The sequence below is a fragment of the Electrona antarctica genome (genome assembly GCF_951216825.1).
Source record: "Electrona antarctica genome assembly, chromosome: 11".
NCBI lineage: Eukaryota > Metazoa > Chordata > Actinopteri > Myctophiformes > Myctophidae > Electrona > Electrona antarctica.
In genome coordinates, this window is record NC_136792.1 from 35,777,707 (window position 1) to 35,792,706 (window position 15,000).

Genomic DNA, 15,000 nt, shown 5'->3' on the forward strand with positions numbered 1-15,000 from the left:
GTGGCCGGTTACAAATCACCCGTGGCCGGTTACAAATCACCCGTGGCCGGTTACAAATCACCCGTGGCCGGTTACAAATCACCCGTGGCCGGTTACAAATCACCTGTGGCCACAAATCACCCGTGGCCACAAATCACCCGTGACCGGTTACAAATCACCCGTAGCTTCCGCGTGCGGTCAGGGTTAGGTTTGGGGTTAGGGTGTCGGACTCATTTAACTGCAGGACTGTTGGCCTGTTGGTATGTCTAACCTAACACATACACCCCTCCTGTTATAGCGAACTAACTGATACCAGTTGTGTGTAACCACTAACAGACAATCAATGGCCTCACCACCACAGACTTGTATCGCAAGGAGGAGGTGATCACGGTGACGGCGTCGGGCGGGGTCCTGCACAGCCCGCGCTACCCCGGCTCCTACCCCCGCAACCTGATGTTGTCATGGAAACTGCTGTCGCCACCGGGGGCACGCGTGCAGCTGGAGTTTGACGGACACTTCGGCTTGGAGGACGCCGAGAACAGCGTATGCAAGTGAGAGAACGACAAATCAAAACGGGGATGACAAGAGAAGTTAGGGTTTCCAACCCTCCCTTGAAATGTAATTTCAAGAACATTTCAGAACAAAAGGTGTAGTGAAAAAACATATTCAATACTGAAAAAACTTTTTCACTCTATTTCAAAGACAAATATTGTACTTTTGATGGCCCCCGTGCAAGAATGATAGTCAGTGTCCATCCAAACAGTGTACTGACGTTACTTTCGGAGGTATACATTTAATCACGCTTAGAACTCTTGCATTGTACGTGTCAACTCCCTCCCATCCCGATTGATGAGAGAATGGTATGGGAATGCAACATTTTTTTTAGGGGGGGGGGGGGGGGCTGGGGGGCTACGGATAGAGGGATGAAGGGATGAAGTTCTTTTTTCTTGGCAACGGGAAAGAGTTTGTCCTTGAGGGTTAAGGGGAGAGGCTTTTTTTAAATCCCCGTTTGCAACTCAGCTGTCTTTGTAAGCACTTTGCTTACAAAGGAAAGGGGGAGTAGCCTATAGGAGGAGGGGAGGGATGGAGCGATGAAGGAAACTGAGGGAAGAGGAGGTGAGAGAAAAGATTGGGAAGAAGCTAGACGGGGGTAGTTATTTGGCTGCGATTCATGGATTTTTGCGTGCGTGCGTGCGTGCGTGCGTGCGTGCGTGCGTGCGTGCGTGCGTGGCTGCGTGTGTGCGTGCGTGCGTGCGTGCGTGCGTGCGTGCGTGTGTGCATGTTTGATCGATGGCCCCACTAATTGACTACTACATTGACTGCTGGATTGTTTAGTCAAAGTCACGCCAGCAAAGTTATCCCACAAAAAAAATTGTTCTCAAGGAAAAACTGCAGAGTCACTGTTTCCTTGTCTTCCATCTTCTGTCCATCCCTCTCTCTCCTTCCCTATCACTCCATCGAGCCATCCATCCCTCTATCCATGCATGACTGCAATCCCTACCACGAGTCATCGTTTTTTTAAGCCAAATGCATTACGTGATCATTTTCATCTTTATGATGCTATTAGAGACTCCTTATGTTGATATTAGCACTGGTGGAAGTACTCAACACCAGTACTTCAACGAATAGATACACCTGGTCAAATATTACTCAACTGCAGGTGAAAGCTATACTGTCAAATTTGTACGTGAGCTAAAGTACTTGCTTGCTAAAAATACTTAAGTATTCCGAAGTACATTCTTTGGACAATACTTTAGTATTCAAAAGTGGAAGAGTCCCAAAATATTTTCCAGGAAAAAAATAATAATGATAGATAAATAATAGTGGAAATAGTAGATCTACAAGCTCACAAGGTCAATCTTTTTCTTCTTTTTGTTTGTAAAACAAGAAACAGGAGTATGTCAAAGGTGTGTCCAAACTAGACACAGGATCTAAATGTCTCAGTAGAAGAGCAGGACGACCTAATAGAAGCACCCCAGTATGAGTTATATTGTGTTTAGCATATACTCTACAATACAGATTGGACAACATAGCATTGTCGTCATAAGTATCAAAAAAAGAAAATTATAGTAGGCCTACTATTTGGTTAAATCTACTTTGTTAAATATCCACAACTGGCTATTAGAACCTCGTTATTCATTATTCCATGGTGTTTGACTTTTATTCACCTCTACCTTCTACCACTGTCTCTACCCCCCGCCGTCCCCTCCAGGTATGACTATGTGTCGGTGGAGGACCAATCAGAGACCAGTACCATAATCTGGGGGCGTTGGTGCGGTAAGAAAGCCCCGCCCCGTCTCACCTCCAAGTTCAACATGCTCCGAGTCGTGTTCCAGTCTGACGACTACTTTGTGGCCAAGCCCGGATTCAAAGTCTACTACTCACTGCTGGTGAGGCCTAATGACGTATATGTACTCATGTATACCACAGGTTTTCAACCCTCATTTTACACTCTCAAGAGTTAAATATCTAATAAAGGTCCATTTGGTTACCATCTCTCCATCATTTAGCTGGGGACCACCTGGAACCCCCTCAAGGACTCGTGGTCCCCGGACCACTGGTTGAAAGCCACTGCTGTATAACATTCGTCTTCAACAGGACATGCTTAGAGTTATTACAGGGGGGCCACCAAATCTTTGTGTGATCTTTGTGTTATCTTTGTGTGATAGGAACTTCTTTAATTACATTAACCACCCTAGCGTCCCTATTCTGAGGGGAACATTATAGCCGAGAATAGCAGATCTAAGCTCACAACGTTGTGGGTAAAAGAAAAAAGGTTATAATAAGAGATAATAACTAGAAAAAGTGCCCCTCGGGGCACAGGTCTCCACCAGGGCAGGTCAGGTTGTGGCCTCCTGGTGGCGCTATAATAGGCCAATGTGAAAAGGTTGCCATTTCTTCATACGCCTTTGATGGCAATTGGATGATTTGAGGCATTTTGTTCCAAAAATGTGTTTTGCAAAAATCAACCTGTTGGTGGCGCTATAACAGGCCAATGTGAAAAGGGTGGGATATATTCCTCAGCCTAGTAAGAAAATGTGTGAAAGATTTCACGTAAATTGCATGCTGCGTTCATGATTTGAGGCTTTTGTTCAAAACGGGGCAATCTTGCAAACTGTGGAAGCCAATTATAGGCAATTAGGATGGAATATGAAATATCGGACAGATCCGACTTGAGCACATGACCATAGAGATACTGTGTAACGATTTGTGAGATTTTTGGACAGAATCTGGAGGAGTAATATCAAAAAATGTGTTTTACAAAAGTCGGCCTCCTGGTGGCGCTATAAAAGGCAGATCAAATGCAGGTCAAAGGTTTGTCCTTGGCCTCTAGGGAGTGTGCATGCAACGTTTCACGCAGATCGGTGCAGTTTTAGGTAAAAAATGTGAAAAGCTGCCTCATGGTGGCGCTATAACAGGCCGTTCTGGAAAATGCGGGGCAGAGGTTCATCATTGGCATCCAGGGAGTGTGTGTGCAAAGTTTGGCATCGACTGGGTTAACGGTGCCGGAGATTAGCTGGTAACAGACGGACGGAAGGACGGAAACACACACACACGGACGGAGTGCAAAACATACTCTCTCCCCATGCCTTCGGCCAGGTGGAGACAATAATAAGAGATAAGGGCCTGGAACGGCCTAACAGTCCAGGCAACTAGGCTGGAAATCCAACCTGACAGGGTGTTGCGGGTTCAAGTCCCGATCCCGACAACCTTTGCTGCGTGTCTTCCCCCCCATCTCTCTCCCCCATTTCCTATATATCAACCTATACTGTGATCTATCAATAAAGGCAAAAAGCCCCCAGAATATCTTTAAAAAAGAGAGCCAGAATAGCCAAATTCATTGATACGTGGACTGCATGGGAAATCTTGGCATTGGCACTTGTTCAATGATAATTTGATTACACCTGCACATTCTGCTACACTAGCATCCCATAGAGCCGAAAAGAAAGTTGCAGACCTCACACAAATAAATTAGTTAGGGTACTCCATCCCAGAACACATGATTATATTAGCCCCAAGAGGCTCAGAGTTGGAAGAGTTTCATCTCATCAAAAAGTGTGTGGGTTGTAAACATTAATGCACTCATCCAGGGTACATGCAGGATAAACGAGTGACATTGAAGCGATGAAACAAAACCAAAAATGAGCAGAGAAATTGGTATACTACACTATATCATTGAACTTGATGAAAATACCTTTGTGGAGTTCCGTCTTTCGAGTGAATAAAAGTGGTCTCCGACCTGAAAATGCTATTTTCTGCTTAATATAGAGCTGGAAAGACAGGGAGGTTACAGAACAAACACTCCATAGCAGTGATTACTATCAGAATATAGAGCTTTGACTCTTTTAACAAAAAAAAAAAATCCTTTTCACTTCATTAGCCACGCCATTTATGCCACTCACTCATGCCGCCGTTTGGATTTGTGCAGCTCCAGTGCTTGTCATAGCAAAGTCGGTTCAAAGCGGGTAACGCAGGAACGCAGAGGTGAAAACACATTAGGTCTTTATCTACTGTGGTGTCTCGATGGCAGAACACCGCCCAACAGGTAAGCGCACCCCTGGAGGCCAGCAGAGGCAGAGAGAGAGAAGAGCGCACCAACCTCTAGGGCGGGTCCTAGAGGGCAGGTATGTCCCGCGTCACATTCTCGATCAGCTGGAATGCGCGTCACCTGCGTTCTGTCAGAAGGGCGGGACAGTACAAAAGGCAGCTCTCTCTGCCTCAGTACAGATCCAGTCTCCAGGGGTGAAGCAGCACGCTATCGGGCGAGTTGGGCGGTAAGTCGAGCACCACGATTCACTACCCATTCTATGTGTAAACGTGAATAGATATTATACTGATTGTGTCCTGTCCTGTGTCCGACTATAGGCTTCTACGGCGCACTCAGTGAGCGCCTATCTGACGGACAGTCACATTACTGACTGGTGAAGAGGACGAGGAAAGAGGAGCACATAAGGATGGAAACGGAGTAAATCCCTTAGTACAGCACATACCTAAACATGCACGGGATGGAACCGGAGTAAACCCCTTAGTACACAGCAGAGGAAGCGGAGTGACGCACTCATCCAATGCTGAGTATCCACTATACTTCCCGTGCTTATATATAGAGGCCGAGAGCTGCACAGACTGTTTGATCACGTACCTGCGTTCCCGTTTGCAACCGGCAGCTCTGCGGAGAGCGTGTCTGGCCTAAGTTGTACTCACCCATTCACATTCCTTGCCGAGAGAGTAACTGTCATGCCAACCTGTGTGAAGTCATATACGCACCTTTGATCGCAGTCCCGAGACGAGGTCCAGTGGCGCCCCGCCAGCACCATCAAGTGGGCGAACAAAGGAACTGAACTATCTGTGTTGTAACTCCCTACTGTGACATGCCATGCAAGTGAATCTGAAAGTACTATTCTGTTAACTGAATTCTGTGATTAAAAGCCTTGGAATAGGCAAACGTCCTTCTGTCTCCTGGGTGTGTGTACCAGTCACCACAATTGGTGGAGAATCCGGGCATTGACTGGTCCACGCTAAATAAAACCCAAGCATGATGGAGCAGAATAACGCCATCGCCGCGCTGATACAGAATCAGGCCGAGCTACAGGCAGCGGTGCAAGAGATGGCACGGAGCCTAAGACGGGACCATGCAGCGTCTCGGCCGCCGGGGGATGTCCTCTCCAAACTGACGCCCCACGACAATATCGTGGCCTATCTCGAGCTGTTTGAGCGGATCGCAGCCCGAGAGAGGTGGCCGGTCATGGACTGGGGGACCATACTATCCGGATTCCTGACCGGCGAGCCCCAACAAGTGTGCAGCGACCTCTCCATCGCCGAATCCCGTGACTACCAGAGATTAAAAGCCGCCATACTCGCCAGCCAGGGCAACAGCCTGCCGGCGCGTGCCCAAAAGTTCCACAACTGGTCCTTCGCCGCCAGCCAGCCCGCCCGGAGCCAGGTCGCCTCGCTGATGCGTCTCACGGGCAGCTGGCTACTCGGAGAAGGAGACGTGCCACCCGTGGAGAGAGTGGTCATCGACAAGTGTATCCGTGCGCTGCCGGCCGAAGCACGGAGGTACGCCTCACAAGTGAGCCCCGGCTCCGTTGATAGACTGATTGATCTGATCGACAACTGGCAGGTCACCTGCGACCTGATGAAGACTCCCCGCGGGGAGACCTCCAGCAAACCGGCCACCGAAGAACGTCCCAGCCGTGACCGGCGCTCGAACCGAGGCCAGCAGCAGCAGCAGACCGAGCGCCGAGACGGGGGCTCGGAGCGCTCCTCCCGAGGCGGAGAGAAACCCCGCAAATGCTATGTGTGCGGAAAAATAGACCATATCGCTTGGGCCTGCCCAGAGAGAGACCGGGATGCTTCCATGGCGAGCGTGACGTCAGAGGCCCCCCGTACCGCTCTGCACACCCAGAGCGAACCAGGACAACAATTCTCTATACCGGTGAAAATCGACGGCACAGACGCCCAGGCCATACTGGACTCAGGCAGCGCGGTCACGCTCGTGCGCGCCGACCTGGCGGGAGCGCTCTCCTCTGTCACCATCCCGGTCACCTGTGTCCATGGAGACGTACGCCACTACCCCACGGCCAACGTGCGGGTACAGACGCCCCGCGGCGACACGACGGTGGCCGCCGGCGTCGTCCCCGACCTACCGGTGCCTCTCCTATTAGGCTATGACTGCGCTCTCTTCGAGCGCTACTGGAAACCCGGCCAACGAGCGGCGCGGCCCCGCCGCTCACACAGACCCCGCCGCCGCCGCCAAACCACCGCAGCACGGCCCGCCTACCCGGCATTCCGCGGCCGCGGCAGAGAGAACCCCAGCGGCGGCTCGGCCAGAGAGGACGATCGAGCGCCTTCCCCCTCCTCTGGCTCAAGCCCGCCTGACAGCCTCGCAGAGGAGCCAGATGTGCCGACGCGCGGACCCCCGGCCTCGGAGAGCCCGGACCCCTTCGCCGAGTTCCCGGACGCCGAGCCCCGAGAGGCGGCGACCCGTGGCGAGTTTGCCACCCTACAGTGGGAGGACTCGAACCTCCGCGGCGCCCGCGGACAAGTGACAGCTATCGATGGCCAGCTCGAGGAGGGGGTGAGTGAGCTACACTATCCTTACTTTTGTGTAAAACGAGGAATGTTATACCGGGGAACAAAAAATCGAGGCGGGGAGATTGTAGAACAGCTGCTTGTGCCGAAGCAGTATGTGAGCCGCGTCCTATTCCTGGCACACACCCACCAGTTGGGAGCCCACTTGGGGGTCCAGAAAACATACGAGCGAGTGATGGCACGGTTCTATTGGCCGGGAGCAAAAAAAGCGATAGAGGATTTTTGTAGAAGCTGCCCAGAGTGCCAGCTAGTGGCGCCCCGCCCGTTCCAACGCAACCCACTCATCCCCCTGCCCATTATTGACATTCCATTCTCACGCATCGCCATGGATGTGGTGGGACCCTTGCCCAAAACTAATCGGGGACACAGATATATTCTCGTAATTGTAGATTACGCCACCCGATACCCCGAGGCCATTCCCCTGCGCGCTGCAACAGCCAAAGCAGTGGCGCATGAGCTACTCATGTTAGTCAGCCGGGTGGGAATTCCAGATGCGGCGATTTCGGATCAGGGCACTTGTTTTATGGCGCAAGTGATCACGCTCCTGTACAAGTGGCTAAATATTAAAAGGATTAAAACCTCGGTGTATCATCCTGAGACTGACGGGCTCGTCGAGCGGTTTAATCAGACGCTCAAAAAGATGCTAAAAAAGTTGCCTGATATTGATGGAAAGGATTGGGACCGCTTGATTCCCTATGTGATGTTCGCTATCCGTGAAGTCCCCCAGGCATCCACAGGTTTCTCCCCCTTCGAGCTGCTCTATGGACGGCAGCCACGCGGCCTGTTGGACCTGGCTCGAGAGGCCTGGGAGAGCGAGCCTTCTCCACATCGGAGCGTAATAGATCATGTGGAACAGATGCAAGCGCGCGCCAGGAGGATATGGCCGCTCGTCCGTGAGCACATGGAAAAGGCACAACAAGAGCAGAGCCGGGTCTATAATCGACGAGCCACGCCGAGAGAATTCCAGGTGGGTGACAAAGTGCTGGTTCTGATCCCCACCGTTGAATGTAAATTCCTGGCCAAGTGGCAGGGGCCATATGAAATTGTGGAAAAGATTGGCCCGGTCAACTACAAGGTGTGCCGACCCGGACGCCGCAAGAATGAGGTTATTTATCATGTGAACCTATTAAAGCGGTGGCACCAGCCCGAAGCCGCCCCCCCTCTGCTCTACTAACTATTGTCTCCCCTCAGAATGTGGAGGAGGTACCGATCGGGGGGGATTTGTCCCCCAACCAGATCCAGGATGTGAAGGAGCTCCTGGCTCGCTATCGAGATCGTTTCTCAGAGATCCCCGGCCGCACGAATGTGATCCGCCACGACATCATCACCGAGCCGGGGAAGGTGATTCGACAGCGGCCGTATCGCATACCAGAGGCCCGCCGGCTGGCGATTAGAGACGAGGTCAAGAAGATGCTGACGCTCGGAGTGATCGAAGAATCCCATAGCCCGTGGTCTAGCCCTATCGTCATCGTGCCCAAACCGGACGGCTCGCTCCGGTTCTGCAATGACTTTAGGAAGCTGAATGACGTCTCCCTCTTCGACACGTATCCCATGCCGCGGTCCGACGAGTTGGTGGAACGGCTGGGGCCGGCCCGGTTCGTCTCAACGCTGGATCTGACCAAAGGATACTGGCAAGTGAGACTCACAGACCGCGCCAAAGCGAAAACCGCTTTCTCCACGCCGGACGGATTATTTCAATACACCGTGCTTCCCTTTGGTGTCCACGGAGCCCCGGCCACCTTTCAGCGGCTCATGGACAGGGTACTGAGACCCCACCGTGAGTATAGCGCCGCCTACTTGGATGACATCATCATCCACAGCGAGACCTGGGGCCAACACCTCGAGCATCTGGAGGCAGTCCTAGGTGCCCTGCGCAAAGCGGCGCTCACCGCGAATGCAAAAAAATGCCAGGTTGGACTGACCGAGACTGACTATCTCGGCCACACCATCGGTCGCGGCTATATTAAGCCACAGCACAAGAAAGTGGAGAGGATACGTGACTGGCCCCGCCCCACCAACAAGAAACAGGTGAAGTCGTTTCTTGGTTTGATGGCATACTACCAAAAGTTTATTGACAACTTTTCTACTATCGCAGGGCCACTCCATGAGCTGACACGAAAAAATTTCCCTAACACTGTGAAGTGGACGCCCGAGACGGAGGAGGCGTTCCAACAGCTTAAAGCCGCTCTGTGTGCGGAGCCGGTCTTAAAAGCGCCAGACTTCACAAAACCCTTCCTCCTGCACACTGACGCGTCGGGGACAGGGCTCGGGGCTGTCCTTGCGCAAGACTTTAACGGCGAGGAGCACCCGATCACGTTCATAAGCCGTAAACTCCTACCCCACGAGAAAAATTACGCAACCGTAGAGAAAGAGTGTCTAGCTGTGAAGTGGGCAGTGCACCACTTAAAATACTATCTCTGGGGAAGGACCTTCACACTCTTCACCGACCACGCCCCCCTCAGATGGATGTCCACCAACAAAGACACTAACGCTCGCGTAACGCGCTGGTTCCTTGAACTACAGGCTTACAAGTTCAAGGTGGAACACAAGCCAGGGCGGAGCATCCCCCACGCCGACGCCCTGTCTAGACGGTACGAGGAGGACGGGGGGGGGGGACCCGCACCAGCCAAGCGCTTAAGGGGGGGGATATGTGGTGTCTCGATGGCAGAACACCGCCCAACAGGTAAGCGCACCCCTGGAGGCCAGCAGAGGCAGAGAGAGAGAAGAGCGCACCAACCTCTAGGGCGGGTCCTAGAGGGCAGGTATGTCCCGCGTCACATTCTCGATCAGCTGGAATGCGCGTCACCTGCGTTCTGTCAGAAGGGCGGGACAGTACAAAAGGCAGCTCTCTCTGCCTCAGTACAGATCCAGTCTCCAGGGGTGAAGCAGCACGCTATCGGGCGAGTTGGGCGGTAAGTCGAGCACCACGATTCACTACCCATTCTATGTGTAAACGTGAATAGATATTATACTGATTGTGTCCTGTCCTGTGTCCGACTATAGGCTTCTACGGCGCACTCAGTGAGCGCCTATCTGACGGACAGTCACATTACTGACTGGTGAAGAGGACGAGGAAAGAGGAGCACATAAGGATGGAAACGGAGTAAATCCCTTAGTACAGCACATACCTAAACATGCACGGGATGGAACCGGAGTAAACCCCTTAGTACACAGCAGAGGAAGCGGAGTGACGCACTCATCCAATGCTGAGTATCCACTATACTTCCCGTGCTTATATATAGAGGCCGAGAGCTGCACAGACTGTTTGATCACGTACCTGCGTTCCCGTTTGCAACCGGCAGCTCTGCGGAGAGCGTGTCTGGCCTAAGTTGTACTCACCCATTCACATTCCTTGCCGAGAGAGTAACTGTCATGCCAACCTGTGTGAAGTCATATACGCACCTTTGATCGCAGTCCCGAGACGAGGTCCAGTGGCGCCCCGCCAGCACCATCAAGTGGGCGAACAAAGGAACTGAACTATCTGTGTTGTAACTCCCTACTGTGACATGCCATGCAAGTGAATCTGAAAGTACTATTCTGTTAACTGAATTCTGTGATTAAAAGCCTTGGAATAGGCAAACGTCCTTCTGTCTCCTGGGTGTGTGTACCAGTCACCACACTACACTACTCCTGTTTCTGGCAGTGAAGTAGAAAGATGGAATCGCTAAGTCAGATTTACAGCTTGTGAGCTTGAACGTCTGCTATTTTCGGCGTGCGACACCGACATACGAAGGAGAGTCGATAGCCCCCCCCCCCCCCCCCCCCCCCCCAGACCTCCCCTCGACGGTGGAGGAGTGATGGAGAAGAGTTCAGGAAAGGAAGGGGAGAGGCGAGGAAGTGTTCTTTCTAAATCCTGTCAAGTGAGCAGATAAGGAGATTAGCTTCGTCATGCTGTCAGGGGGAGAGGACACGAGCGCGACCAAGACATGGAATATGTTCTCTCTTCTACAATATGAGAGAGAGAGAGAGAGAGAGAGAGAGAGAGAGAGAGAGAGAGAGAGAGAGAGAGAGAGAGAGATGCACACGGGGGGAGATTCAAAGATGGTTCCCCATTTTTGAACTTCATTCGTTACTTTTGTTCTGGCAGAGTTGGAGCTGAGTGCAAGGGAGGACAAGAGAAAGCCCAGGAAGACTTTCTGCACGCCTATACAAAACAACGCTACCCCACGGGTGTGTTCAAAGATAAAGAGGGGTGGGGGACAAAGACGAATGGCGCAGCGAAAGCGTATGAGGGGGGTTGGGGGGGGGGGGGGGGGGGAGATGGAGAGATATGAAGACGTGTCTCTGGTTTTGTCAGATGCCTTCTTGTTCAGGCAGTATCACAGTATCCTGTGTAAGCACTTTTTCCTGGCTCTCTCCACAACATTTTCTGACTGCAATTAAAGGCCCTCATGCTGCGATCACCTTAGGAAATGTCTTCATCAGCCACACACTACACCAGCTATAGCATCTATTCTCTCTCTCTCTCTCTCTCTCTCTCTCTCTCTCTCTCTCTCTCTCTCTCTCTCTCTCCTTTTTTGCTGATACGTTCCCAGATTGGGTAACAAAAATGTCACAGATAATGAGGTCCTGTCTTTACTCTGTGCACCTACAGAACTTCATTAACCCTTTACTCTGTGCACCTACAGAACTTCATTAACCCTTTACTCTGTGCACCTACAGAACTTCATTAACCCTTTACTCTGTGCACCTACAGAACTTCATTAACCCTTTACTCTGTGCACCTACAGAACTTCATTAACCCTTTACTCTGTGCACCTACAGAACTTCATTAACCCTTTACTCTGTGCACCTACAGAACTTCATTAACCCTTTACTCTGTGCACCTACAGAACTTCATTAAAAGACAATTCCCTCGATTTGAGCGATGCACAAATGGGCCTTCGACAGTTGGTCATAAGAGATAGAAAAATCTTGAAAGTCTGTAAAACGTACAAATATATAGGCTATCATATTGGGGGTCTTCGGCACAAAAACCCTTGAGAACCTCTGGCTCCAGGATGTAATGGGTTAATGTGCATTGGGAGAAGAGCATTTATTTCATTCAGTGAGTAGTGGAGTTCAACTCAACGCCGCTTTTTAAATCATGTGCACCTGGGTATAGTTTTAGTAGTGTGTGTGTGTGTGTGTGTGTGTGTGTGTGTGTGTGTGTGTGTGCGTGCGTGCATGCGTGCGTGCGTGCGTGCGTGCGTGCGTGCGTGCGTGCGTGCGTGCGTGTTTGCATGTGTGTCACACTAATTCAGGCATGAAACAACACCATTAAGGAAGATGTCAGCGTTTTGTCCTTTAGTCTACTCCTCTTAAAACCTTATCACACACACACACACACACACACACACACACACACACACACACACACACACACACACACACACACACACACACACACACCGTAGTCTTGGCTCAGTCGCTCATGCTCTCTCATCCTTTCCACTAGACTTAAGCAGCGTGCAAGGCTTCATTTAGTAGCTCTAATTTGTTCTCCTCACCTGTCACACACAGAGAGAGAGAGAGAGAGAGAGAGAGAGAGAGAGAGAGAGGGTGAGAAAGAGAGAGAGAGGGGGGGGGGGGAGGAGTGGAAAGAGAAAACAGGTGTGTGAGATGGTATCGCCGTCGGAACAGTAGTGGAATAAGTACTCAATTATATATCGTTGCTGTCGGGCAGAAAACTCTTATCTCCATATTCTAACGTTTTGTGTTTTGTTTTCCATACATGAACACCGTACTTGAACACACTTCAGCGTAACTCAAAAGTAGCAGGTCCACAATGTTGAAACGTGGTATGAAATGCATTGTGTTTCGAGCTTGTAGATCAGCTGCTTTTGTTACTTTTGAATTTGAATCCTGAAAAGTCACAGTTTGGGGCATATGAGGTTTCCACCCGACAGAGACAATACATTTTTATACCACAGTGAAATGTGGTACTGTAAATATTGTATATTTTGATGCCACTAATGTTCTTAGTATTTTTACTAAAGTAAAAACCAGTGAATGTAATGAAAAGACACAAGCGCAAGGACACTGCATATTTCATCATTATTATCTGTGTGTGTGTGTGTGTGTGTGTGTGTGTGTGTGTGTGTGTGTGTGTGTGTGTGTGTGTGTGTGTGTGTGTGTGTGTGTGTGTGTGTGTGTGTGTGTGTGTGTGTGTGTGTTTTCACCATTTCTCCAAACAAAGGGGAAGAGGAATGTCATAGTCTACTGTATTTGTTTGCTGGTTAGATACGGCTCTCATTAATCAAACTTGCACATTGAGCTGACACACGCCCACATCAGGAATGATGACGCTTTGGCTCTCAACACTGTACTTCAGCGTTGACGGGGAGATGTCTGAGTACAGATCCTCTGGGAATTCCCGACTACAAATTCAAGGTCAAGGTTATAGCTCTGAAACAATACGACCGTCATGTTTCGTCATGTTTCATCGCAATGAACACGTCGTAGGGGATGTCACAATATGGCAAGGAAATGCATGATTCTCACATCCATGTGGCGTGCGCTGGTGTAGCTGTCAGACTAACTTTACGCACCTCTTCATATATAAAGCCCTGGTCGGGAAATTATATATCATATATTTCATCCATGTTACATCAGAAACCTAGTTGCATTGTAACTCGCTCCAGTGATTGGCTAGGCCTTCTGGTCCATTTTGCCAATCTGAACTTGGAAAGGCTGCTTTCAGCATCTTTCAGATTCTTGGAATCTCTTGCAACAAGAACTTAAACTTAATACCCTGGCATCAATTGGTCATTTTAGGAATTTACTCAATAACCGTCCATCACCTGTATGTTGCTGTTTAACTGATTGCTGAATATATAATTGTATTAACGGTTTGTTGTAACTAATATTGTTGTTGTATTACTGTTTTTTTGTATGTAATCTCGGCATCATTGTAAATGAGGGGTTCCCTCAATGGTCTCTCCGAGAATTTAAATAAAGGTTGAATGAACAAGAATATAGTAGTTTCAAATGGCTATGCAGTATGCACAGTTGCACACGCCACGCATTATCCACAGTTTCTCTGTAGGTCTGCAATTAACCCTTTATTCAAGCTTTGCCCTCCGCACCAATACAATTCATCTGGTGGACTATAGTAGCTGTATAGGCTGATATTATCATTTATATTGGATTGCTCGCTGATGACGTGGTGCAGTTAATGCAACAATGATAAGTTACTTATTAACGCAGTGATATAAAAACATGAACAATCGGATAGATATCTGTGTAGTTTCCAGGCGCAAGCTTTCTCACCTATAGTAAAAATGATATTATGCGCTAATGAGCGGTGACGTCATCGTTTCTCAAAAGCTCCGTTTCGCATGACTACACAGATCCACTGATCCGGATGGATATTTTGGAAAATCTTATTTATCCGTTTCCCAAAACCTCCGTTTGATTGGCCGAAAACGCCGTTTGCATGAACTGATTGTCTTGGAAGTGTTTAACACATTTGGGCGGGAACCCCTTTTGTTATAATTTAGCTATTGAAAAATAGCAGATCTACAAGCTCATACAAGCTACGAGCTTGTAGGTCTGCTATTTTTTTTAAATCGTGAAAATATTTATTTCAGAAAACTGGAGGATTTAGAAGATTTCTTTTTAATTTTGAGGTCAGGCCTCAATGGTTTAAAAGTGAAATAGCTCTTTAACAGTCAGCGTCTAGGCCTTGCAGGGATTGTGTCCTGTCTCCCGCTGACTTCACAGATTGGTATACTGTAGCTTTGTTCTTCGCGGCGGCTTCTCTCTGGGAGAAGACATTTGTTATCTATGAATATTGATTGGTTTGTCTAGGGACCATGGGCGAGGACATTTGTGATTTCTATCTTTAGATGGAGTTTCCCTTTCATGTGAAGATTAGTCCCTGTGGGGAGGGAGGGAGGGAGGGGCACGACTCATTTCCCATAATATGATCTAACACGTGGGATTCCC

The 15,000-nt window shown here is 49.6% G+C and overlaps 1 protein-coding gene across 1 annotated transcript in view; it reads left to right on the plus strand.

Annotated features, from left to right (window-relative positions):
- pdgfd (platelet derived growth factor d) overlaps nt 1-15,000 on the plus strand; it is a gene marked incomplete at its 3' end in the record, with an annotated part of 94,635 nt that overhangs the window by 44,352 nt on the left and 35,283 nt on the right. Inside the window, exons 2-3 of the mRNA XM_079513574.1 lie at nt 341-530; nt 2,192-2,369. Of these exons, the coding sequence (XP_079369700.1) occupies nt 341-530; nt 2,192-2,369 (368 nt within the window). The remainder of the gene's footprint in view (nt 1-340; nt 531-2,191; nt 2,370-15,000) is intronic.